Genomic DNA, 27044 nt, shown 5'->3' with positions numbered 1-27044 from the left:
AAAAATGCATTTAAAAGGGTTTTCACTGATATTGCTGTAGAGGGTAAGATCTTTTCAGTGTTAATACAGTTGAGATATGGTTTTGCATTGGTACTGCATCGGGGCATTGGGGCTTTCTTTGGTAATGTAGTTCATGTTTAATGATTTTAAATTGCGATTTCGCAGTGGCGATGAGTTCTAGAAGCTGTGCCTCTAAACATTAAGAAGGCTAGACATTTATGGCCGGTGTAGAGGTCTGTGATATCAGGAAGGTTATAGCAGCTGCACTGATTTTCATAATTCAGTGGGTTAGAGAGAACATTGTCGAGGTGGAGATGAAACAACCGGCAGCCGCAGCAAACTAGTTTACCAGTGGTGTTGGGAGCACTGGAAGGGGGGAAGAGAAGACAGTGAGAATCAGCAGATTGTGTTTATTCGAGTTCAACTATGAAGGTCAGGATAAACACATTGTTATTGTTCTTAGTATTTACTAATAGTTTTATTTTATAGTTTTATATTATATTTATTATTATTTTATATATAGAATAGTACTGTTTTGGGAACATTAGTTTACATTCATTATTATATTATGTGATCTTCTGAAGAATGATAGATATAAATATGAACATGCCAAAAAATAAATTATACACTTCTAATGACCAGGGGGGTTTTTCCAGAAAGCGGGTTCAACAAACTCCAAACCTAACCCTGAACTCCGAGTTGACTTACCTCACCGCGTCATACTCCGAGTTTTCAATTCCACAGCAGCTGATCAGAGTTAGGTTACTCAACTCTGATTGGGTTAAACCCAGCTGAAGCGCGTTCACGGCTACCTACAAACAGACATTCTCAACGGAGCGCTGAAACAGGGATTGACCATGAAAATGAATGAGGGAAAGCACAAGGCATCATATTTCACCCCCATCGAGCAGGAAATATTAATATCTGCGTATGCAAAGTATTAAATCATAGTGTGAAATCATATTCAGGCATAAAAGCAGCAAAGCAAAGGGAGTCAGTTTGGGCAAAAATAGCTGACAGAGTCAATGCGTGAGTTAACATAAAAATTAAAAACTCACAACAATGCACTTAGTCAAAAAACATGGAAAATATTTTAATTGTTGTTAAATGTAATTGTTTAGTCGTTATTATTATTTAAACATTTTTATTTGTCTTAATTTGTACACTTTTCTTATTTTTTAAATTAATTTAGGTGTAATCCAAGTGGGATTAAACGCACATGGCAGCAAGTGAAAATGAAATATAAAAAACAGTCCACAGTGGTATGACTTGTACACAACTACCTAATATTGTTACTTTTATCAAGCTTAGTTTGCCCTACAGCTGATTCTGGTTTTGTAGCTAATAGGAAAAAGGCTGAGGTAAGAAAATCAGGAGGGGTGCCACCACCGCCACCTTTTACCCAGGCAGAGGAGCTGGCACTTTCACAGAACAGTGGGAGGCCCATCACTCATGGAATCATTAATGGAGGAGAAAATAAGTTTGTGTAATGTGTTAAATATTAGTCCCTTTATTTTTTTTAAGTAGTAAATTTATGATCAGTACTTGTATATTAATGCTGTGGAAGGATTTTGTGTTTACATAATCCCCTTCATTTAAGGCAGGTGCTTTAATTGGAACGTGGGTTCCATCCATGCATCCAATGACTCTTGGAAATCATAAAATATAATTTTAATAATATAATTATTTATTTATTATTTATTTATTTATTTTATAAATATAATTTTGCAGAGCTACTTATCTTCCACTTCCCATTTTTCTGATAATTTTTTAATCTTTGTTATAAAGACAACCCTGCAATTCTGTGGAATTCGTCTTTAATGTTCATTAAAGGCTTATGCCCAGGAACACCACAAAATTGGACAACAACTGTTTTAAAGCTAGACATACTTTAAAAGGCTGATCCACGATGTGGGATATTTTAAATGTGTGGCTTTAAAATATTGTTTAGATATAACATTGACTTCGAGGAAAAACGATAACGTCTAATCTGGGTCTAATTACTCGTTGCGCTTCAATATCAACTGGATCCGTTTGCATGAGAAAAGTGGGCGTAACCCTGAGTTCGGAGTCAGTTAACCTGCCAGCGAGCAGGTTAGCTTCAGAGCGTAAGTTGCTATAGTAACTGACTCAGGTTCTCTAAGCTCGGTTTCTGGAACGGAAAACTTTGAGTTTCCGTTAACTCTGAGTTTACTTACCCGGTTTTGTCACTTAACCTGCTTTCTGGAATACCCCCTCAGGTTTTAAGTACATAACTATAAATTCTCAGTTAAAATACCTGCAACCCTTGCTTTTTAAAACAGATAGAATATTAACAATATATATATATATTAAAACTGTTAAAGCCTGTTGTTTTTAGGATATTTGTGTAACTATGTATATTCTCCTGGCAATGTTATCATTTCTGAATTGTGAACATTATTGTAATCTAATATGCATTTAATACCATGTATTATTGTTAGTAAAAAAAAAGAGCAAACAGTTGATACTCTGATAGGGATGTTACATGTTTAGGAAGGTGTTTCTAAAAATAACAGGGGGGATTAGTGTTTTAGATGCTCCTAAATAGGTTTTTTATTCTTAAATAAAGTAAATGAGGTTTCCTGTAAGCTTATTTGCCAAATATACCCAGTAAAATTCCTTTTGTTGTTGAAATTCAAAATGTACATTGTTAGAAACTGTATATTTTATTAATTTTCTTAACATGAATTGTGCATAGTCATACTGTGAGATACTGTTTTGTTATTTTATATTAAACATAAAAATTTTGTTTTGCAGATATATTTGAATAATGAAGCGCCGTAAGTCCCTTAGTCAGGAAAACCACCCTGGAAAAAAGTGAGTAACCTTAGTATAATAAAATATATTGGTGTGCAAAACTTTGGCTATTTATCACCTACAAATCGAACATCAGATGTTTTCAAAGGAAAAGTAAAATGAGCCAAATGCCTTTTGGAAATGTGATCACAGTTATGAAGAAAAATTTTGAATATTTAATTACCACTCTCCAATTGTTAAACATGGGGTGGATCAATCATCTTTGGGCTTGTGTGCAGCCAGTGGCATTGGAAGATTTACTGGGTGAGGGAAAGCTGGATTCAGTTTAAAGCTGGATGTAAACAGCCTGTCGTAGAAAATCCCTATGTGATGATAATCAGAACAAAACTTGGCTTTAAGAGGGCAAAAAGCGGAACCTAACCAGACAGGGCCTCAGCGGGCCTAATCCCTCATTCAGCAAAGCAGTAGGACACACTTATTTTAAACAATATGAAATAATCACAAATATTACATGATCATAATGATTACAAAAATCCTTAGCTAAACATGAGTGCCTGACTAATAAGAAACCCAAAGCTTTTATTAGTAATACATCAATTTTTAGATCATTAGTCGTTACACAAAAAAACAGAAAAGGAGAAGTTGCATTGCCAAATTTATTAACGCCACCCAAAAACTGGAACAGTCCAATAGACACGAGAGCACTGCTATTCCTCCTGTTACACCTCAGTGCAGCGCTGCAGTGAGTTTCAAGCTGTAATTTTACTTCTTTAAAAAGATAAAACATCAAGGAAATGCTACCTAGTGCTGCTTTAATACTATGTTTTATCTTTCCAGAATTCGGACTGAAAGACCAGATTCCCCAGAGCCAAGCTTAGTATCTATGAAGAGCGATGCATCCATGGGAAGACCTCCTAATCTCAGCCAAGGAGCTGGAAGAGATCCAAGCTTGGCGTCTATGAAGAGCGATGCATTCATGGGACACTCTGCTATTTCCAGTGATGTACCTGTAAACTCTGACCCACAGTAAGTTAAAGCCCATGCTAGCTTCTCTTAAGAAGTGACACTGCAGGAGAATAATGTTTGAGTGGTGTTCTAATGTTTGTAAATGATTTGTAGAGTCTACAAAACAATATAAATTAGTCAACCAATTAATCTGAATTTTCCATTAATTACAACTCCATTCACCACAGTCCAAAAAACACTCATTGAAAAAAGATAGATAGATAGATAGATAGATAGATAGATAGATAGATAGATAGATAGATAGATAGATAGATAGATAGATAGATAGATAGATAGTATCTATCTGGAAAAATTCCAGGAGCATCATTACAGTGAACAATGAATATACACAAGGAAAATTGGAAATAAGTAAATTAAAAATGCAATATACAAGCAGGAGAGGTATTGCACATTATTATTATTGCACTCAGTTAAAAGATTATTGCACATAGTTTGGGTAAGTAAAGAAAATGCACCATTAATTCTCCAAAGCTTGGTATGCAGTTATGTAAAATTGTTTCCCTCATTGACCTCTTCAGTAGTGTACCTCTCGGTAAGAGACCACTGCCTCTATGGCAGGATCAAATATATTTTGCCCAGGTGCCAAGTTTTGACAGGGTGAAAATCATTGAGACCATATTGTAGTTATTTGTATTGATTGTTTTCCTGTGTTTGACCTGCATCAGACAGTACTTCACTCAAGCAGAAGACCTGCAGCAGGATTCTAAACAACCAGTGGATACCATCCTACACAGAGTCTTAGAGAGTCACAAAACCAGCATAAAGAAGAAGTACGAGATCTTATTTGAGGGAATTAAAACAGAAGAGAACAGAACCCTCCTGAACAGGATTTATACTCAGCTCTACATCATAGAGGGAGAGAGTGAGGGGGTGAATGAAGAACATGAGGTTCTACAGATGGAGAAAACACCCAGGAGACCAATGCAAGATACATCAATCAACCTCCCTGATATCTTCAAACCTTTACAATATCTTAAAGGAAGAACACAGGGAGAGGACATTGAAGCTTATCTTCAATCAAAGAAAAATCTCAGAACAGTGCTGACTAAAGGAATTGCTGGAATTGGAAAAACTGTCTCTGTGCAGAAGTTCGTTCTGGACTGGGCTGAAGGAACAGCCAATCAGGATGTAGATTTCATGTTTGTGCTTTCATTCCGGGAGCTGAACTTGATTAAAGATGGTCAGTACAGTCTTCATGAACTTCTGTGTGTCTTCTACCCTGAACTCAGAGATATAGATCCAAAGATCTACAAAGAGCACAAAGCTGTGTTCATCCTTGACGGACTGGATGAAGGCAGAATTCCTCTGGAGTTTGGTGATTGTGAGAAAGTATCTGACATAACCATGACATCATCTGTTGGTGTGTTGATTATTAACCTGATCAAAGGAGAGCTGCTTCCATCTGCTCTCATCTGGATCACCTCCCGACCAGCTGCAGCCAATCAGATCCCTCTTCAGTACATTGACCGTGAGACAGAAATTCAGGGGTTTAATGACCCACAGAAGGAGGAGTACTTTATGAAGAGAATCAGAAAACAAGACCAAGCCCAGAAAATCTTCTCCCACATTAAGAAAGCGAGGAGTCTCCACATCATGTGCCACATTCCCGTCTTCTGCTGGATCTCATCCTCTGTACTTCAGAGAATCACGGACCAAGACAGTGATACAGAAATCCCGAAAACTCTGACTGAAATGTACTCCCACTTCCTGATCACCCAGACCAACATGAAGAATGAGAAGTATGAAGAGAAAGATGAGAGAGATCCACAGAAACTGCTGGAAGCCAACAGAACCATGCTTCTGAAACTGGGGGAATTGGCTTTCAAACAGCTGATGAAGGGCAATTTGATGTTCTATGAAGAGGACCTGAGAGAGAGCGGCATTGACATCACTGAGGCTTCAGTGTATTCTGTGGTTTTTACTGAGATCTTTAGGGAGGAATGTGTGTTGTACCAGAGGAAGGTCTACTGCTTTGTTCACCTGAGCTTTCAGGAGTTCCTGGCTGCTGTTTATGTGGTTCACTGCTACCAGAACCAGAACATGGAGGAACTGCAGAGTTTTAAACCAGAGTCTAAAACTTGGTCTCAGAATGTTCCACTGGATGAGCTGCTGATGGGAGCAGTGTATAAAGCTGTAGAGAGTCAGAATGGACATCTGGATCTATTCCTCCGTTTCTTACTGGGCCTCTCACTAGAGTCCAATCAAAAACTTCTACATGGCCTACTGGAACACACACACAGCTGTTCAGAGAAAACAAATGATCAAATCAAGAAAATTATCAAAAGAAACACCTATAAATCATACCGCTTAACAACTGACAGATCCATCAATCTTTTCCTCTGTCTGTCTGAAATGAAGAACCAGTCTCTCTCCAGAGAGATCGAAGAGTTTCTAAATTCAGAAAAACATTCAGGAAAGAAGCTCTCTCCTGGACAGTGTTCAGCACTAGCCTGTATACTACTGACCTCAGAGGAGGTTCTGGAGGAGCTGGACCTGAAGAAGTACACCACTTCAAAGCAGGGTTATAGTAGATTGGTACCAGTAGTGAGCGCCAGCAGAAAAGCCATGTGAGTTTTATATATACATTAAAACATTCATTTTTCTTGGATTTAACAAGTGTTTTTTGACTTATGTCCCTTATTTAATTCCTTTGCAGATTAGTTGGTTGCTCTCTCACCAAGGAGTCTTATAAAACTCTTTCCTCAGTTTTACAATCACTAAACTCCCCCCTGAAAGAGCTGGATATAAGTTACAATGACCTGCAGGATTCAGGAGTGGAGCTGCTTTCTGTTGGACTAAAGAGTTCACACTGTAAACTAGAAAAAATGAGGTAAAAAAGATTTCTGAAATGTTAAAGAAGTGGATAAGATTGCACAATAAACTGTAAACCTTAACGAATATTGTACTTTTGCAGATTGGCTTCCTGTAATCTCAAGACAAATGATTGTGAACTTTTGGGATCAGCTCTAAAATCAGAAAACTCCTCCCTGAAAGAGCTGGATCTCAGTAACAATAACCTGCAGGATTCAGCAGTGGAGCTTCTCTCTGCTGGACTGAAGAGTTCACACTGTAAACTGCAGATTCTCAGGTGAGTGTTCTGTCAGATCCTCCCTGTATTACGTTATTTAGCTTATTGTGCTCTCTGAGGCAACAGCTAGTTTATAACAAACAGGCAAATGGAGAGGACTATGCATGTTCCACCTCTGTTAGCTAAGAACAGAAAGCTAAAGCTGAAGTGGGTACAGATTCACTAACCTTAACCACGGGTGACATATGCGTGTTTAGTTAAACTGAAGTACGTTGTACTTTTTATATTATGTTTTTTTCAATACACCTGGTAACAATGTAGTGTTCATTTACCATTTGCAGACTGGTTGCCTGTAGTCTCACCAAGGACTCCTGTAAAACTCTCTGCTCAGCCCTACAATCTACAGACTCCTCCCTGAAAGAGCTGGATCTCAGTAACAATGACCTGCAGGATTTAGGAGGGGAGCTGCTCTCTGCTGGACTGAAGAGTTCACACTGTAAACTGCAGATACTCAGGTGAACGTTTTGGAATTTAATTCCTGAATGCAAACAATATAAGAAGCACCATAAACTAAAATGTGCTACTCCAGTGTTTTTGTTAATTCTTTAAACAGTGTGATATATTATTGTTCTATGTATTCCTTTGAGTGTAAATATGTCTGTCTTTGCAGGCTACCTCTTTGTAATCTTGGTGAAAAATGTTGTGAATATCTGGCATCAGCTCTGCAATCAAAAAACTCCATGCTGAAAGAGTTGGAGCTGAGCAACAATGACCTTCAGGATTCAGGAATAAAGGCACTTTCTGATGCATTGATGAGTTCACTATGCAAACTGGAGATACTCAGGTAAACAGTCTGCTAAAATGGATAAAGGGTAGGATTTTTCCAGCTTCACTTTCAATCTTATAAGAAACTGTTAATTTAACATGACGACAAGTCACCAAGTACAGGAGTTACAGTGCATGTGATTTTATTGGGCAACTTTGAGCAAGAGTGTATACAGATACTATACAATGAACAGGTGAGCACAAAGTATATCACATGTATCTACAGGGCCATCTCAAAAAAATAGAATATCTTTGAAAAGTTACTTTATTTCAGTAATTCAGTTAAAAATGCGAAACTCATATATAGCTGTATTACACACACAGTGATCTATTTAGGCGTTTATTTATTTTATTATTGATGATTATGGCTTACAGCCAATGAAACCCAAAAATCAGTGTATCAGAAAATTAGAATATTATATAAGACCATTTGATACTTTCTGCAGTGTGGGCAGTGTGCCAAATCCTGCTGGAAGTTGTCAGCAGAAGGAAGCATGAAGTGCTGTAAGATTTTGTAGGAAAACAAAACTGCACTGACTTTAGACTTGATAATAAAACACAGTGGATCAACACCAGCAGATGACAGACATGTCTCTCCAAACCATCACTGATCATTAGTAAATTTTAAATTTCATTCATAAATGAAGGGAGCAGAGTCTGGAGGAAGAGTGGAGAGACACACAGTCCAAACTGCTTGAGGTCTAGTGTGAAGTTTCCACCAATCAGTGATGGTTAACTTTTATGGAGATGCGGATTTCATTTTCCAGCAGGAATTGGCACACTGCCCACACTGTCAAAAGTACCAATTGTTCTTATATAATATTCCAATTTTCTGAGATGCTGATTTTTGGGTTTTCATTGGCTGTAGGCCATAATCATCAACAATAAAAGAAATAAACGCTTAAACACTTTGTGTTTAATACATCTATATAATATATGAGTTTCACATTTTTAACTGAATTACTGAAATGAAGTAAATTTTCAAAGATATTCTATTTTTTTTAGATGGCCCTGTATACAGGGATATAGGGAAAAGGTCAGGTTGTTTGCAATGAATATACCAATCAATTTAAAGCATTAAAAGCTTTTGGACATGCATAATCTTTCTTTCTGCAGATTGTCTGGCTGCATGATTACAGATGAAGGATGTTCTTCTCTGGCTTCTGCTCTGAGATCAAACTTGTCTCACATCAGACAACTGGATCTAACCTATAACCACCTGGGTCCAGAGTCCAGAGTAAAACTGAGAGATCTACATCATAAACTGGAGAATCTACAGTACGTACCTAAACACAAACATTTTAAGTATTTGGACAGTGACACTATTTTACTCTATACTCCACCTCAGTGGATAAAATTTAATGAGGGTATCAAGATATGAATATGTAATATTTCAGCTTACATTCAAGTGGATTAAGAAAAATGTTACAGTAACCATAATTAGTTTTACCAAATTCCTCATTACTTATGATAAAAAGTTAGAAATATAAAGAACCAAGTGTTTTAGCTGAATCTAAGCAAAAAGTGGCAATATGTGACAAGTATATTTTATATTTTAGGCCAACTCAAACTAGCTATCTGGTATGGAAAAGGGCAGTTCCCACATATGAAATAGCTTAGAATTGTCTTGTCGATAAGGTCATTTTACAAACATACGTTTTACATGTGTTTTCTTTAGGGTGGAGCATCAGAAAATTGTGAGACGGGAACCAGGACTAAAGAAATGTAAGTACATGCACTTTACACTCTCCTCACCTCTATTCAACAGTGATAGGAAGCTTACACATGGACATGTAGGTCATGTCAGTATTGGGCTCAGGTTCTTAAAGAATGTGTTAAACTGTAACTGTCTGTGTCTTGTTTTTTATATGTTCATTAAAAAATAATAAATAACATCACCTTCCTAAAAAAGTTAATAAGAAGAAAACTTTATCTTACAGTAAAAATTAGGCATGAGCTCTGAATTATAGAGATTAGTTCAGTAAAGGAGTTTTGGAAAGCTATTAAAGTTGCCTAAATGATATTTTATTTTGACTTAATACATAATAGGTTATTATACTAAATGGGTAGAATAGAATGATCTGACCAACTGAGGTGTCTATAATGAAAAACTACCTCATCTGTGTGTGTGATGTGATATATACATAAACAGAATGGTTATAGATGTGTAATCTGTTGATGAGAGTTGATGGGGTCACTGATATAAAATGTTAGGTGCTAACCATGTTTTTATGTATTAATAATTAATGTTTTTTATAGATGGTGATATTATTTATGTGAGCTTTTGACCATAACTCTGTGAATGTGTCTACAGATGCCTTTAACTTCACTCTGGACCCAAATACAGCTCACACAGGTCTCGCTCTGTCAGAGAAGAACAGAAAAGTGAAGCGTTTGAGGAATCCACTGCCCGGTGAGGAACCTGAGGATCCAGATCATCCGGACAGGTTTGAGTACTGTCGGCAGGTTCTGAGTGTGGAGGGTCAGACCGGTCGCCGTTACTGGGAGGCTGAGTGGAATAGTGGGGAGGCTCTTATAGCCATGTCCTACAGAGGGATTGGAAGGAAAAAAAGACTTAGTGATGACTGTTTGTTTGGATACAATAATCAGTCCTGGAGTATTTTCTGCTCTAGTGGCAAGTTCTTTGTCAGACACAACAACCTGCAGACTGTTATACCTGCCCCCCGTCTGCCCTCTAACAGAGTAGGAGTGTATCTGGATTATGAAGCTGGAACTCTGTCCTTCTACAGTGTCTCACCTGATACAAAAACCCAGGTCTACCTACAGAAACTTGGCTCCACTGAATCTTTCCCACGAACACTCACCCACTTATACACATTCCATTCCATGTTCACTGAACCCCTGTATGCAGGGTTTAGGGTGTATTTTGGTTTTATGCAGCTGTGTGATCTGAATACGCCTACTTTAAAGTCCTGAAGATTCAGAAAATACAGTACACTCACTGACAAAAAGCGATTAGAAAAGTGATTAGAATATTACAGCATAAGGATAAGCATTGTTATTTTATTAACAGAGGCTGTAGATTTAAGATGTTTGCATCCTGAAGCACCCACAGATGTTGCTACAGCTGGGCCTGTAGATCCTGTAGCTCCACACTCGTATGTTGAGTCCCAGCTGCTCCATAAATGCTGGATCGGTGATAAATTTGCAGACATACCATCTGTGTCTGGAGTCTATCCGGAGCCAACCAAATAGGGGGCGCTGTAGAGTCCTCTAGCTACACACGAGAAAAATATCAAAATATTTTTAAACAGTTTCGAGGCCTTATTTAGTTTGCCATTTTTAAAGAGGTTTCAAGCATTCCAGGCAAATCAAATATTCAATTATAGCATAGGTGGCACTATACAGCTTTTGAAACACAAAAATACAAAATTCCAATTGCAGATCAAAGGGTAGCCTAAATCAAGCAGGTATGTGAAGTTTCACGTGTTTTCAAACATTATAACCCCCAAAACTGCATGAAACATTTTATTTAGCGACTTCCTGCTAACGTGGATAACTTTTTGTTGGGTGGAGTCAGATAATTCAGTCATGGATCCTGCATTGTTTAATATTGCGATATATATTTTTGAAACAATAAACATTTGCAATTTAAAAATTTTCCAATATCGTGCAGCACTAATAAATATAATTGAAAAGTGACTTTATTTTAGTAATTCAGTTAAAAATGTGAAGCTCATATATTATATAGATGTATTAAACACAGAGTGATCTATTTTAAGCATTTATTTATTTTATTGTTGATGATTATGAAGCTTACAGCCAATGAAAACCCAAAAATCAGTGTCTCAGAAAATAAGAATAGTATATAAGAATTGGTACTTTTGCTGTGGGATATTATGAGATACTTCTGTTTGTATCCCATCCGACATCCATGCTGGGTGGGACAACCCAACAGGTGGGTTCTAGCTACCATCCCTCCACTCAACTCATAATTCAGTTCAATTCTATTCAATTCAATTGAACTCATAAACAGGGTGAGAGAGCTGCTCACGGCTAAGCCAGAAGATCTCAGAGCAAGAAGAGCGAATCTCTGTACTTTATTAAATAAAATAATTCATTTTAGCATTTCTTATTTTTTAATCATATAATTTTATAATTTACTCTTACTATTATTATTTTTCTATATTTTAAATTTGATAAATGCTTTATGGTCATTTTATTGAGATTTTCCTGTTACATTTATATTTTATTCATCTTTCTTAATCTATATAATCAATCCATATTTATTTAAAGTGTGTATTTCTTTCATTTATTGTCGTTTTTCTTCCTATTTTTAATTGCTTATCTAATGTTTTCAATCCCTTCTTTATACTGTAAATGCTTGGCTGCATGAATAAAGACTGACACGTTGAATATTGATGAATCTCTTCTTTTGTAATAAAATAATTTATGTATTGCTCTGACATATTTCCATCATCTGAATACATTTCATGAATAAAATTCATATTTAAAATATATGTTTAACACATTAATATTAAAATTATCTGCTTACTGTCTTAATATTATGAATAACATTGTCAATTTTATAGACTAAATTACCATATCAGATGTTCTCAGATGTGCAGAGAGTGGTCCGCTCTAACAGCTGTTTGTTTAATGTTAAAAGTAAAATTGCCTCAGTTAAAACAGTGACAGCAACAGTGTAACTACAATGTTTAAAAACTAAAAAAATAATGATAAATTGTGAGCTGGGAGTAAAATTTAGGTAGAATTAGTACCTAGTGTAAATGTGATAATGAGATAATGCATGAGTGCCTGTAATAGCTGGTCATACTGTGTAATTATTATCGATTATTATTATTAATTTTACAGAATAATTTACTATATCTGATGTTCTCATGTAGGCAGTGAGCATGAGAAGTACTCTGGATTATCTGGATTATGTGGAATAGTGCAGGTTCTCCTGATGGCCAGGAGGGGCGCTGGTTGTGGAGCAGAGGAAATCTGAATCTCCTGAATGAGAGCAGAAGAAGATCCGCAGTGTTTCTGTAGAGAATCAGGATCTGCTGCAGGTAAATAAATATAATATAATTTATACTGTTAATATACTGAACTGGAGAATCTAAAGGAGGAGACGAGCCTTGCTTACATATATTTACCTTCATCATTAAATAATTAAAAATAATGTTGGATATTTACAGGGAGCAGGTAGTTTAGCAGTGATTCTCAACAAATAATAGTTAATATATATTTTAGATTTTGTACTGGTCTTTTATATTAGGGGAACAGAGTTTCTTACTAATGTATTATGAATACTATGGAAGCCCATTCCCGCCACCTAAAAAAAATAAATAATCCAGCAAAATGTTTTTTATTATTATTAAGTAAACTGCTATCTCAATATTTTGAGATACTAAGTCAATATTTTGAGATACTAAGTCAATATTTTGAGATACTAAGTCAATATTTTGAGATACTATCTCAATATTTTGAGATACTATCTCAATATTTTGAGATACTAAGTCAATATTTTGAGATACTATCTCAATATTTTGAGATACTATCTCAATATTTTGAGATACTAGTAGGCTGTACAGAGACAGAAGCAGGTGAGACAAAGATGCAAAATGGATACCATCATTGAGGACTACTTCAGACGTGGATTCACAAATCATGAAATATTGGAACTTTTAGAGGAATCACACAATATCAAAATAAGCCTCCGGATCTTGGACGAGGCTGAAGTTAGCTTCTTATTCGCCAGTGTCTTATTCAGATTTCCGTTCCACCTTAAATGCTGGCTGAACATTCATGCGGCCGCCTGTAGATGTCGCATTTTAACAGTAAAAAACAGCATGTAAGCAAAGTGCTGTGAAAACGCTCTGAATAAAGGGGAGAACACAATGCGAGGGACAGAGTTTAACTCTGAGTGAAATATAATGTAAATAAAATTAAATATGAATTAAAACGTTATTGCTCTCACTTTTGGCCTAATTCCCAGGTCATTATCTACAGGTGGCCGCATGTATATTCAGCCAGCATTTAAGGTATCTCAAAATATTGACTTAGTATCTCAAAATATTGAGATAGTATCTCAAAATATTGACTTAGTATCTCAAAATATTGACTTAGTATCTCAAAATATTGAGATAGTATCTCAAAATATTGACTTAGTATCTCAAAATATTGACTTAGTATCTCAAAATATTGAGATAGTATCTCAAAATATTGACTTAGTATCTCAAAATATTGAGATAGCAATTTACTTAATAATAATAAAAAAAAATTGCTGGAGTATTTTTATTTTTTAGGTGGCGGGAATGGGCTTCCATAGAATACAGATATATGCAGACAAGTAAAATACCTTATATTATGTCTCTTTTTTATTTATTTTGTGCAGGTTTGATATGTAATTTTACTGTAGTACATGTAGTTGTCTTGTCCCTGTGCTCTTGAAATCACTTTGTGTATAAATTCATGTTTAAATTGTTTTTTTTTTAAGCTATATTTTAGATTGGATTCAATAAAAGTGGCTCACAACTAATTGACCCTGAGAAAATGTAGGTCTAGGACAAGAGGACAAGCTGGAGTAGAGTTTATAAACTCACACATCACATAATGACATTACTTTAATCATTTTTCTGTGTGAGGGTTTTTTTAGATGCATTGTTTTCTGTGGATTAAGGAATGTGTGTTGTTTAATTTTTATTTATTTGGTGTGATAGAACTTTAGTATGGTTTTGATAAAGGAGGATTATTTCATTTTATGTGTATGAACATTCAGTCAACCTCTACATCCATCCTCAATAATGCATTTCTTCAGCCATTTATTAATTCATCCATCCTTTTCTTTTTCACTCATCACTTCATTATGAAAGATCTCTGTATGAATAAAGCACATCAGTATACGTCTGTTGATCCTCCTGCACTGCAAACTAAATCTTAGCATTTCTTTCTAATTTTAAGAAAATAAATATTTTTGTTAGTAAGCATAAGTGTAAAGGTATTTTGCTTATTTTAGGAATAATGATCCTATTCAGTCTTACTAAAAATCTTTACCTTATTTGAACTTAAATTAAGCATGAAAGTTGCCAGTTAAGTTATTCTGATTATTGTATCCAAATTTTAGGCAAAAATAATTTAGGTCTTACTTCACTTCATGTTGAGATTTTGTAATTGCTTATTTTAAGAAATCTTACTTGGATTTTTTTGCAGTGTGTTTTTATGGAAGCACCATGAACATCAACCTGTCATTAACTCTATTCAACCAAATTTACAGTTTTCTAATGAAAAAATGCATTTTTTTATCTGGAAAAAAGTTTTATGTGAAAGGAGCATGTGGGACAACTTATAGAGTTGTGTACAAATATTAAAAAGTAACTAGGGGATTTTACTACTTTTTTTTTTCTCTTTCAGAAAGGAAATGCATCCTGCTAATCTCCTGCTGCTGGTACAGAGAGATCTACAGGGATCCAGTTTTTATTTCCCCAGAAACATTTACAAACTACAACTGTTAAAACTGTAGAATAAATAAAGGAATATGGAGTCTATAAGCTCCAGAAATCAGGATGAATTCTCTTCTACTCATCACTCGACAGAATCTATCAGAAATAAACAGAATATCACAGATAATCTGAGATCTTTCAGGTGTTCGGAGTGTGGAAAGAGTTTTTCTCGAAAGAGTGTTGTGCGAAGACACCAGAGAATTCATACCGGAGAGAAACCGTATTACTGCTCAGTGTGTGAGAAGAGCTTCAATCAACAGAGTCATCTCCAACAACACCAGAGAATTCATACCGGAGAGAAACCGTATCAGTGTTCAGAGTGTGGGAAGCGCTTTACTCTACAGAGTCATCTTAAAGCACATCAGCGAATTCATACCGGAGAGAAACCGTATCACTGCTCAGAGTGTGGGAGGAGTTTTAGTCTACAAAGTCACCTCCAAGTACACCAGAGAATTCACACTGGAGAGAAACCGTATCACTGTGTGGATTGTGGAAAGAGCTTTACTCAGCAGAGTAGCCTCGATTCGCATCAGCGAATTCATACCGGAGAGAAATCACATTACTGCTCAGAGTGCGGGAAGAGTTTTATTAGACCGAGCGATCTCCAAACACATCAGCGAATTCATACCGGAGAGAAACCATATTTCTGCTCAGACTGTGGGAAGAGTTTTACTCAACAGAGTATTCTCGAAGCACACCAGCGAATTCATACCGGAGAGAAACCGTTTCACTGCGCAGACTGCGGAAAATGTTTTGCTCAAAAGGGTCGTCTCTTAACACACCAGCGAATTCATACCGGAGAGAAACCGTATCGGTGCTCAGAGTGCGGGAAGAACTTCGCTGTACAGAGTAATCTACAAAGACATCAGAGAATTCATACTGGAGATAAACTGTATCAGTGCTCAGACTGTGGAAAGAGTTTTACTGTACAGAATAATCTCCAGAGACACCAGACTCACGTTCACACAGAGGAAAAAACACTTTAGTGTAGAAGAGATTTTATCCACAGTGTTTTTATTTATAGCTTCAAACCAAAATGTGTTTAGATTGTAATTTGCCTATTTAAACTGATTGTAGGAGCACAAGCATTACACCAAAACAGATTTTTGCTTGTTTTGGAGAAAATTTGAAGGATCAAGGTCCTAAAATAGCACTGTGTTCACTAGTAAAAATAAATTAGTTATACTTTATCAGCAAGATAACCAGTGTGATTGGACTGGAAGCCAAACACTGTAAAGCTTCATCCAGCTGATGTTGTCTGTAATGTGATAGCACTTGTTAATTCTGATTATAACTTTCACCTTAAATTCATAGACTTGATATTTTAAATCAAAAACAAACCTAGTGTAATTAATGTCTTGATTATATATATGCTATTTATTTATTTATTTGTTATAATGTGTGATATCTGTTCTACTGTTAAGTATATGTTGGAAATGTGTAAACATATTCTACAAAATGTATTAAACGATTTAATAAATATATAAATAAAAATAATTTAAAAACTGTGTTGGTGTGGTCTCTGGTTGTGCCCACAGTGATGTAAATTCAAATCAATATCAACATATTCTTTATATTTTTAATAACCCTCTATTTCAATCTAATGAATCTATTATTATTAACCTTAAAATAAAGTTATAAACCGTAAGAAAAGAAACACACCTTACACTATACTTGGAAACAGTTAAGTGAGTGACTCCTGTTTGAGTGAAAATGGTAAATCCTGGAAGGTTTTGAAACATTATTATTATTATTATTTTTTTTTTTAATAATTACTAGGAGGTTTGGGTCTGTGTTTTTTGTGGTTTTATGTGATGAAATGATGGTAGAAGAATTTATTTGGTTGTTTTATTTTAGCTTCAATAAAAATAAAATTTCCTGAGATGATTGGACAGTCGGTAAGATGACGTCACAGAATGAATATCCGGGTTACGGAGGAGGGGCGGGGTCTGTAGGAGCAGAACTCCGCTACACTGTATCCAACGAGCCGCCGGATCTCAGAACCCCAGAACCGGACAGATCCTCCGAACCGAGTATAGCTCTGATACTGTAGTCTAACATTGAGGACCGGTACTGAGTTTATACCGCTGAGATGCTGGATAGATAAGTGTGGGTGCTTGATAAAGGTAAGAGGGGGGTGGGGGGTACATGTAGGTTTATGTTTGAGTAAAATGAACATTGTTGTTTTATTCTATAAACTACAGACAACATTTCTCCCAAATTCCAAATAAAAATATTCTCATTTAGAGCATTTATTTACAGAAAATGAGAAATGACTGAAATAATAAAAAAAGATGCAGAGCTTTCAGACCTCAAATAATGCAAAGAAAACAAGTTCATATTCATGAAGTTTTAAGAGTTCAGAAATAATCTATATTTGGTGGAATAATCCTGGTTTTTAATCACAGTTTTAATTTCATGCATCTTGGCATCATGTTCTCCTCCACCAGTCTTACACACTGCTTTTGGATAACTTTATGCTGCTTTACTCTTGGTGTAAAAATTCAAGCAGTTCAGTTTGGTGGTTTGATGGTTTGTGATCATCCATCTTCCTCTTGATTATATTCCAGAGGTTTTTAATTTTGTAAAATCAAAGAAACTCATCATTTTTAATTGATGTGAGGAGGGGAGCTGGTTTTTGATGTGCCTCATGACCAGCTTCTCAAAGCACTTCATGATGATGGGAGTAAGTGCAATGGGACGGTAGTCATTAAGGCAGGACACTCGAGACTTCTTTGGCATAGGGACGATGGTGGTCGTCTTGAAGCACGTCGGCACGATTGCAGTACTCAGAGAGATGTTGAAAATGTCCGTGAGAACATCCGTGAGTTGTTCTGCACATCCTCTGAGCACTCTGCCAGGTATGCTGTCTGGTCCTGGGGCTTTCCGTGGGTTGACTCTGAGTAGAGTTCTCCGCACATCAGCTGAGGACAGGCACAGTACCTGGTCGTTTGGAGGAGGTGTAGTCTTCCTTGCTGTCGTGTAGTTCTGTGCTTCAAACCTTGCGTAGAAGGAGTTCAGTGGATCTGGAAGGGAGGCGTCACTGTTACAAGCAGGTGGAGGTGTCTTGTAGTTGGTGATGGTCTGGATGCCCTGCCACATGCGCCGAGTGTCAGCAGTGTCCTGGAAGTGGACGTGGATTTTCTTAGCGTAGGTGTGTTTTGCCTCTCTGATTCTCCGGGAGAGCTTGGCTCTAGTGGTTCTGAGGCCCGTTAGCATTGGCATTAGCACTGGGTGCTACATACACTGCTTTTATGAACACATTGCTTAGCTCTCTGGGCGCGTAGAATGGCCTGTCTCTGACTACAGCGAACTCCACCAGCAGCGATCAATAGATCAATGTAACCAGCAAAGCATTTCCATCTGTTATAAAACCAACAGGACTTTCTGTTGTTTCCTGTAATTTCTACCTTAAATTTGTTGAACTGTGTTTTACCAGACACAATGTCAGGATCATGTATACATATATTTAAAGGTATTTCCTTTTTCTCTTTCAGGAAAGAAAAACATCCTACAGGGTTTAAGTATGATTCCCCAAACATGAAGAAACGCCACCAAACAGAAATCTTTCTCTTTTAAAGATTAGAAGATAAATCAAGGAATATGGACTCTATAAATTCCAGAACTCAGGAAATATCCTCTTATACTACAGCCAACATTAGATCTTTTAAATGTTCAGACTGTGGGAGGAGTTTTACTACACCAAATAATCTCCGAACCCACCAGCGCGTTCACACCGGAGAGAAACCCTTTCACTGTACAGAATGTGGAAAATGTTTTGCTGCACTGAGTAATTTCAGAGTTCACCAGCGAATTCATACCGGAGAGAAACCATATCTTTGTGTAGATTGTGGGAAGAGTTTTACTCTACAGGGAGCTCTAATATCACACCAGCGCGTTCACACCGGAGATAAACCGTATCAGTGCTCAGAGTGTGGGAAACGGTTTACCCAACAGAGTGGTTTTGAAGCGCATCAGAGAATTCACACCGGAGAGAAACCGTATTCCTGTTCAGACTGCGGGAAGAGCTTCAGTCGACAGAGTGTTCTCCAAAACCACCAGTTTATTCACACCGGAGAGAAACCGCATCAGTGTTCAGACTGCGGAAAGAGTTTTAATCGACAGAGTGATCTCAGAGTTCACCAGCGCGTTCACACCGGAGATAAACCGTATCCCTGCACAGACTGTGGGAAACGCTTTAGTCTACAGGGTCGTCTCCTCGCACACCAGCGAATTCACACCGGAGATAAACCGTATCAGTGCTCAGAGTGCGGGAGGAGATTTACTGTACATAGTAACCTTGAAAGACACCGGCGCGTTCACACTGGAGACAAACCGTTTTGTTGCTCAGAGTGTGGGAAACGTTTTACCCAACAGGGTGGTTTTGAAGCGCATCAAAGAATTCACACCGGAGAGAAACCGTATTCCTGTTCAGACTGCGGGAAGAGTTTTACTGTACAGAGTAACCTGGAGAGACACCAGAGAATTCACAGACGGAGAGAAAAGGAATTATCGTGTGAAGAGTTTTACTGCACAGGATAATTAATATGGATTTTTCAAGACTTTCTGTGTGTAAATTCTATTTTAAAAGAATCTGAAAGTATGAATTTTTCGTCTTCTGAATATGGATAATCCAGGCATTGATTGAAGCGGTGATTATCTGTCAATCGCTCAGTTGTCCCTTCGGCAGACTCCACTGGGGATTCAGTTTTCAAGTCTATAACTATTATGTTTTAGGGTGTAGTAATAAACAAAATAATAAGATCTGGAATATTTACGGTTGGATTATTTATTGAGAGACGCTGATCGATCGTCTTCCATGAAGAGTCTCTCTGACCAAATTGGTGGTACTTCGGCCCAATTCCATTTCAGCCCTTGGTTCTACCACCCTACCCCTACCCCTCTGTTTTGCTGGGGCATGTTAAGGGGTTGGGGTGTCCTGATTCTTGTTAGTCTGGAGGGGTGGGTTAGGGGAAGGGATAGGGCTTTTTCAGATTCTGCACACTTTAAACCGAGGCGTCTGATAATCACTGGTAAGATGGCGGAACAAAGTGACCTTAGCACTGTCTATATTACCAGAGTTAATATGTAGTTCTGCCCAGAGAAATGTTCCTAAGGCACCTACCTACACTCAACCCTGCATATATGTCTGGAAAGTCTAAGATAATGACTTTGATGGAGACTTACCACCATATTCTAGCATACAATCAAATGTATGTGCTTATGGATTTATAATAAAACTCAGATTAATTCATTCCTATATTAAGTTTATACTGTTTTATGTTTGGGTGCTTAAGCGCGTGTCTGTAACTTCCTGAAAAAAAATCACACTTTTGAAAAATAGTTTCATATTTGTTTTTATCATGCCCTTAGAAGAGTAAAGACACATTAAAAAATGATCTTGACTCAGGATTTAATAACTTATGCATCAGAGGGTTAAACTGCATCTCCGTCTTAAACCTCAGAATCCCACAAAACAAAGGATTTATGAACAAGAATTCAGAGACAGAGCGTCTCACAAAAACACTGTTTCATAAACTTTTCATATAAAAAAATAATAATTTCATTCATTACATCCTGTGACGGCGTGTTGTTTGTGTGAACTCGTATTAAAATAGTGTTTAATTTGTTTTTATTCATTATTTGTGAAATTATACTGGGTTTGATTTTAAATTAAATCAGTGTTGGATAATTTATAGAGATTCTGCAGAGTTTTTTTTTTCAATCCAGTCTTGATCCAATGACTATTGGGAAATGTTATTAGATATCTTTTCTATTTCTACTATTACTTTTTCTCATTTTCCAACATGGCTATCCTGTATTTCTGATACATGTGACCCTATCTGTTGTTTTGTGATTAAACTTTGATTACCTGTGTGTTTGCAGTCTTTAGTCACTGTATTTTAGTGTTTAAAATTTAATCCCTTTCTGCACAGAGGTGTGAAGTTATGAGATACAAATATATTTTATATATATTTCCAGTTGCCCTAACTCCTGATTATCAAATATTCTGTTGAAGTTGACACCAAATTATGAAAATAGAACTTTTAGACTATGAATAGCCTAAAGGACTAGAACTGTGACTGTACCATTTTTTAATTGTGACCCTCTGAACTTGGCATTTAAAAAATATTAAAAGGAGAATCATTTACAGTAATATCCCTTATTCTTTAGATAATCCACAGACTAATCGTTCTATTTTTATTATTTGGTGTCAAATTCAAAAGACTCTTTGCTAATCTGCATTTAACTGGAAATATGCTGAACAGACTATTTATTCTCAGTTTATTTTCCTTAAAAACTAAACTCGTTTTGCTCGGCTCAATCCTGCTCTCTACTGGCGAATCATTGGTATTCCGACTTTTTAAGGTGGACCGAAAAATCCGAATCAGACACTGGCGAATAAGAAGCTTCAGATTCGTTGCATGGAGATACTTTTGAAACCTTTGGACGTAGATAATTATCTGTATTTAAGACTTTAGTTTTGTTTGTTTTTATGTCTCTGTGTTTACACCTCAGTCCAGTAGATGGGGGTAATGAACTAAGAGTGCAAACTGCCAAAAATCAACCACAGAAGAAGAAGCAGTTCTGGTGTTTCTATAGAGCATCAGGATCTGCTGAAGGTAAATATCTATAATACACTTTATTCTGTTTATATACTGTTTATATACTGTTTATACTGCGGTGAGGACAGGAACTGAGTTTCTGGGTTGTTTCATTTTTTCTTTGTATTAAATGACTGTAGTATTAATTTAATATGTGTAATAAAGAGTTGTAGTTGTTCTGTTTGTGTGTTTAATGTTTTAGCTGTATTATTTTATTTTCCGTTTAATTTGATTATCTACAGCTAGCAGTCTGTAGTATTAGTTAAGCTGTGTGGATTTGATTAGTCAGATAGTTGGATTTAATAGCAGTATTAGTTTTTTTTTTAGGGATAAGATACAGATAAGAGTCTTGAGAAACTTCTCATTATCTGATTCTAAGGAAGAGATTCCAAAACCACTTTAAATGCATTCAGTGCAGCTTTACTGATAGTTTAGTAATATGTACTTGAATAAATGACTGGTGATAATAATAAACTATATATCAGTTTTGCTTGAGTTGCACCAAGCAGTGGTTTTATTCGTAATCTCAAAAAACTGCTGGCTGCAATTGTCTATGTCGGAGTTCTGAAGAACTGTTCTGTGTATTTTACACTGATATAGTTACCAGATTAAACGGGACAGATTGGGCAAAACCTTAACAAGTGTTATTAAACATTAATATTCTGGGTGTAGATGAATTTCACCTGCAAAGCATTTCCATCTGTTATAAAACCACCAGGACTTTCTGTTGGTTCCTATAATTTCCACCTTAAATTCGTTGAACTGTTGTTGCCCAGACACAATGTATACATACACTTAAAAGAGATTTTTTACATTGAATACATTTGTATAATAATAATGTTTTCCTTTTTTTCTTTCAGGAAGGAGAAACATCCTACAGGGTTTAAATTTTATTATTAAAGTTTATTCCCCAAACAGGAAGAAACGCCACCAAACAGAAATCTTTCTCTTTTAAAATTAGAAGATAAATCAAGGAATATGGACTCTATAAATTCCAGAACTCAGGAAACATCCTCTTCTACTACAGCCAACATTAGATCTTTTAAATGTTCAGACTGTGGGAGGAGTTTTACTAAACCGAGTAATCTCCGAACCCACCAGCGCGTTCACACCGGAGAGAAACCCTTTCACTGTACAGAATGTGGGAAATGTTTTGCTGCACTGAGTAATTTCAGAGTTCACCAGCGAATTCATACCGGAGAGAAACCGTATCTCTGCGTAGACTGTGGGAAACGCTTTACCGGACAGGGAGCTCTAATAGCACACCAGCGCGTTCACACCGGAGAGAAACCGCATCAGTGCTCAGAGTGTGGGAAGCGGTTTACCCAACAGAGTGGTTTTGAAGCGCATCAGAGAATTCACACCGGAGAGAAACCGTATTCCTGTTCAGACTGCGGGAAGAGCTTCAGTCGACAGAGTGTTCTCCAAAACCACCAGTTTATTCACACCGGAGAGAAACCGCATCAGTGTTCAGACTGCGGGAAGAGTTTTAATCGACAGAGTGATCTTAGAGTTCACCAGAGCGTTCACACCGGAGATAAACCGTATCCCTGCGCAGACTGTGGGAAACGCTTTAGTGTACAGGGTCGTCTCCTCGCACACCAGCGAATTCACACCGGAGATAAACCGTTTTATTGCACAGAGTGTGGGAAACGTTTTACCCAACACGGTGGTTTTGAAGCGCATCAGCGAATTCATACCGGAGAGAAACCGTATTCCTGTTCACACTGCGGGAAGAGTTTTACTGTACAGAGTAACCTGGAGAGACACCAGAGAATTCACAGACGGAGAGAAAAGGAATTAGCGTGTGAAAAGTTTTACTCCACAGGATAATTCATATAGATTTTTCAGGATTTTCTGTGTGTAAATTCTTTTTAAAAGTAACAGAAAAGAACACATTTTCCATCTTCTGAATATGAATAACCCAGACATTGATTGAAGCGGCAGGTGTCTTCATCAAAGTGTGATTATCTGCCAAGAAACAAAGACTTTACAAACAAGAACCGAGCATTGTGTGTGTGTTCAGTCCTTAGTCAGTGTATTTTGTTCAGCTGTTGTAAAAAGTGCACTGTGACTCTTCAATGTTTAAAATTAAAACCCTTTCGGTACAGACATAACCAGATGTAAAGTTATGAGATACAAATACTTTATTTTACCACACAGTTATCTGAACTTTCTACTCCTATTTCATTTCACTCCTATTTTATTAAATGCAGGAAGCATGGTCTGATATGTTAATTCTATCTACAGTGGTGTGGTATATTTCTGCATAAAATCAAAAGTCATTTGTGATTATCATCCCATTGATTGAAATGTTCCATTTACTTTAAATTTTACTGCTAATACTAGGGTTTACTGGAATACAGGTGTGTTTTTAAATAAATCTCAGTACAGTGCAATTCCCCTGCAGTCCTGTTGGTGGCGCTATCAGTGTAACAGCGGTTCTTTAAAGCCACTAAATGGATTAGAAGAAGCTCCTAGTCCGCAGTTATCAGAGAGTCTTTTGTAGAGAGAATTCCCACTTCAGACCCACTTGCGGCAGTAGTTCACCACCAGAGGTCGCTCTTGATTGAGTCCAAAATGAATGTGTTCATATGGAGCAATTGAGCAAAATCAGAATTTATTAATGTTTAGTCATTTTTCACACGAAACAGAGAACAAACACTAAATGTTTTAGTGCCGAAGAAATAAAATCCAAAAACTTTTAAACTCCAGTTATAATCATTTTAACCTAATGCTCCATCCTTTTTTTACTGTAGAAACCCTGAAATATACAAGTACGTTTTATTTTGCTTTGTAAAATACATACGTTTTTTCTTTCTGAGAAGTAAGGAAAATCGTGGTTAAGTTAATTTAAAAAATAATAATAATTACAGTTTTTAGTTTGCCGCCATTCGCCCCATTGATTGTGGACTCTCTCGCGTGCTCCCTCTAGCGGTTAGCGGTAGTTTTGTGATTTTACAAGTGGGGCTATGGAGTGGATAATCTCTCTATAAACCAGCTCTGATTTACTGTAGAGAATCAGGATCTGCTGCAGGTAAAGATCTATAATAGAATTTATACTGTTTATATACTGAATACTGACCTGAGAAAATAGATGACGTGGTCAGTGTTTATCTGAGGAGATAAAGCAGTTAGTTATGTAGTTAACTGTAGTTTAATTATTGTGTTAACTGTTTATGTAACTGTAGCTGCAGTATTGATCAGATCTGTTGATTTGATTAGTTATTACTGTAATATAACTTGTTAGTGGGTATAACTTCCGCTTATCAATAACTTCAGCCGATCAGATTGATTTATCAGCAGTTCTGTGATTGTAGCACGTGTTCAAAATACATTACATTATATTTATCAGATAATGAGGTACATTAAGTAATAGAAGTTCAAGGTAAAAAACATGTTTTGACCGGACCTGATGGAATGAGAAGTAGTTAATCTATAAAGAATATCAATCAATTAATCAATCAATTGACATTTACAACATCAAAGGGATGAAAAAAAATTAAATAATAAGGAATAAAATAGTAACATAAAAATAAAAGAAATACAAATTTTAAATCAACATTTCATATATGAATAAAATATAAATGTAAAATAGAAAAATCTAAAAGACCATAAAAAACTAATTGACACATAAAAAGTAAAGAATTTATAAAATATAAAATAAATAAAAAGGTAATATTAAAAGTAAAATGATAAGAAATGAAATAATAATAAATAAGATTAATAATAATGAACTAAGAACATAGGAATCAAAACATATAATAATATATATATACTATATATATATATATATATAGTAATATATAAATATATAAAAAATAAAAAGTAATAAACTCTTTTTACATTGACTTCCATTGAAATTAAGGTTTTAGTCTCTGTTCTGTGAAGTTGCTGTTTTGGAGATACATGTTTTTCATTAGCAACGATATGGTGTAAACTGTTTAAAAAATTAACTAGATTTTTTTGTCTTACAGGAGAGAAAAATACTCTGTTCTTTTCCTGCTGCGGTTCTACAGAGATATAAATTACTTCTAATTTACGCTAAAGAAACGTTACAAAGAAATGTTTCTTTTCTTTACTTTTAAAATTGGAGGTTAAATTCAGAGATATGAAGACCAGAAGCTACAAAACTCAGGAAAAATCCTCAACTACTCTCCACATGACTGCATCTAAAAGACGAAAACAAAAAAATACCAAAAAAAGGAAATTTTACAAGTGTTTAGAGTGTGGCAAGTGTTTTACTGTAGAAAATAATCTCAAAGTTCACCAGCGCATTCACACTGGAGAGAAACCGTATCAGTGTTCAGACTGTGGGAAGAGTTTTACTAGACTGAATAATCTCCAAAGACACCAACTTGTTCACACTGGATTAAAACCGTTTTATTGTACAGATTGTGGAAAGAGTTTTACCCAACAGTTTAGTCTCCAAGTTCACCGACGCATTCACACTGGAGAGAAACCGTATCAGTGCTCAGAATGTGGGTGGAGCTTTACAGTGTTTAGTAAACTCAGAACGCACCAGTGCATTCACACCGGAGAGAAACCGTTTCAGTGTTCAGACTGTGGCAAGAGTTTTATTCGAAAGGCTCACCTCCAACAACACCAGCGAATTCACACCGGAGAAAAACCATTTCACTGTTCAGACTGTGGGAAGAGCTTCACCCAACAGTTCACTCTCCAAGCACACCAGAGAATTCACACTGGAGAGAAACCGTATCACTGCTCAGACTGTGAAAAGAGTTTTACTGTAAAAAGTAATCTCCAAACTCACCAGCGTGTTCACACCGGAGAGAAACCGTATCACTGCTCAGACTGTGGGAGGAGCTTTTCAGAGAGTGGATCCCTCAAGAAACACCAGAGGATTCACACTGGAGAGAAACCGTATCACTGCTCAGACTGTGGGAAGAGTTTTACTCAGCTGTGTAATCTCTATGAACACCAGATCGTTCACACCAGAAAGAAACCGGTTGTAGAACACTAGCATCTCACCAGAATAAACTTTTTGCTAATGTCTAAGAAATTGGGCATCAAGACTATAGGCTTCTTTCATATTACAAGCCACGTTGCCCAAATCTGATTTTTGCTCAATGTGGCTCAGATCTGATTTTTTCATGGCTGTGTGAACGTGCCAAATCTGTGTTTTTTTTTTTTTTTATCAGATTTAAGTCACTTTGGCTGCGTTCACATTACAAGCCACATTCCTCAAATATGACTTTTTTGCTCAATGTGGCTTACATCAGCTTTTTTTGGCTGTGTAAACATGCCAAATTATTTTTTTTTCAAATAAGATTTAAGTCACTTAGGCTAAGA

The 27044-nt window shown here is 36.4% G+C and overlaps 6 protein-coding genes across 23 annotated transcripts in view; all 6 read left to right on the top strand.

Annotated features, from left to right (window-relative positions):
* Nucleotides 1–12034, top strand: part of LOC103040572 (NACHT, LRR and PYD domains-containing protein 12) — a 41126-nt gene extending 29092 nt beyond the window's left edge. For 5 of the 12 annotated variants that reach the window (XM_049482590.1, XM_049482581.1, XM_049482582.1 and 2 more), the window contains 5 exons: nucleotides 7174–7347; nucleotides 7503–7676; nucleotides 8774–8935; nucleotides 9336–9382; nucleotides 9972–12034. In XM_049482590.1, the coding sequence (XP_049338547.1) occupies nucleotides 7174–7347; nucleotides 7503–7676; nucleotides 8774–8935; nucleotides 9336–9382; nucleotides 9972–10594 (1180 nt within the window). In that variant the 3' untranslated portion in view covers nucleotides 10595–12034. Of the gene's footprint in view, nucleotides 1–2778; nucleotides 2839–3615; nucleotides 3805–4469; nucleotides 6372–6460; nucleotides 6635–6718; nucleotides 6893–7173; nucleotides 7348–7502; nucleotides 7677–8773; nucleotides 8936–9335; nucleotides 9383–9971 lie in introns of all 12 variants that reach the window. The other 7 variants (XM_049482592.1, XM_049482593.1, XM_049482585.1 and 4 more) reach the window with 7 other exon arrangements.
* Nucleotides 12035–12604: 570 nt separating this feature from the next.
* Nucleotides 12605–16506, top strand: LOC125780464 (gastrula zinc finger protein XlCGF7.1-like). The gene is made up of 2 exons (XM_049482634.1): nucleotides 12605–12693; nucleotides 15038–16506. Exon 2 carries the CDS (start codon nucleotides 15162–15164, stop codon nucleotides 16110–16112), a length of 951 nt encoding a protein of 316 aa, XP_049338591.1. The 5' UTR covers nucleotides 12605–12693; nucleotides 15038–15161; the 3' UTR covers nucleotides 16113–16506.
* LOC103024826 (zinc finger protein 239) overlaps nucleotides 12639–27044 on the top strand; it is a 74871-nt gene continuing 60465 nt past the window's right edge. The window contains exon 1 of one of the 6 annotated variants that reach the window (XM_049482649.1): nucleotides 12639–12693. In XM_049482649.1, coding sequence (XP_049338606.1) covers nucleotides 12639–12693 — 55 coding nt within the window. Of the gene's footprint in view, nucleotides 12694–24738; nucleotides 24769–27044 lie in introns of those variants that run through there. The other 5 variants (XM_022665487.2, XM_049482645.1, XM_049482652.1 and 2 more) reach the window with 5 other exon arrangements.
* LOC107197248 (zinc finger protein 239-like) lies at nucleotides 12659–27037 on the top strand. Of its 2 annotated transcripts, none has more exons than XM_015603569.3 (2): nucleotides 12659–12693; nucleotides 25709–27037. In XM_015603569.3, exon 2 carries the CDS (start codon nucleotides 25843–25845, stop codon nucleotides 26713–26715), a length of 873 nt encoding a protein of 290 aa, XP_015459055.3. In that variant the 5' UTR covers nucleotides 12659–12693; nucleotides 25709–25842; the 3' UTR covers nucleotides 26716–27037. The 2 variants fall into 2 exon arrangements, with proteins under 2 accessions (XP_015459055.3, XP_049338613.1); XM_049482656.1 differs by lacking the exon at nucleotides 12659–12693 and adding an exon at nucleotides 24747–24768.
* LOC103023573 (gastrula zinc finger protein XlCGF7.1-like) lies at nucleotides 16980–21003 on the top strand. Its single transcript, XM_049482635.1, has 2 exons — nucleotides 16980–17252; nucleotides 18624–21003. The coding sequence occupies exon 2, from the start codon at nucleotides 18730–18732 to the stop codon at nucleotides 19666–19668; it is 939 nt and encodes a 312-aa protein (XP_049338592.1). The 5' UTR covers nucleotides 16980–17252; nucleotides 18624–18729; the 3' UTR covers nucleotides 19669–21003.
* On the top strand, nucleotides 22596–23734 carry LOC125780446 (oocyte zinc finger protein XlCOF26-like). Its single transcript, XM_049482658.1, has one exon. The coding sequence runs from the start codon at nucleotides 22710–22712 to the stop codon at nucleotides 23562–23564; it is 855 nt and encodes a 284-aa protein (XP_049338615.1). The 5' UTR covers nucleotides 22596–22709; the 3' UTR covers nucleotides 23565–23734.

Source organism: Astyanax mexicanus, chromosome 8 (assembly GCF_023375975.1).
Source record: "Astyanax mexicanus isolate ESR-SI-001 chromosome 8, AstMex3_surface, whole genome shotgun sequence".
NCBI classification, from domain to species: domain Eukaryota; kingdom Metazoa; phylum Chordata; class Actinopteri; order Characiformes; family Acestrorhamphidae; genus Astyanax; species Astyanax mexicanus.
This window is presented reverse-complemented; position numbering and strand designations above follow the sequence as displayed.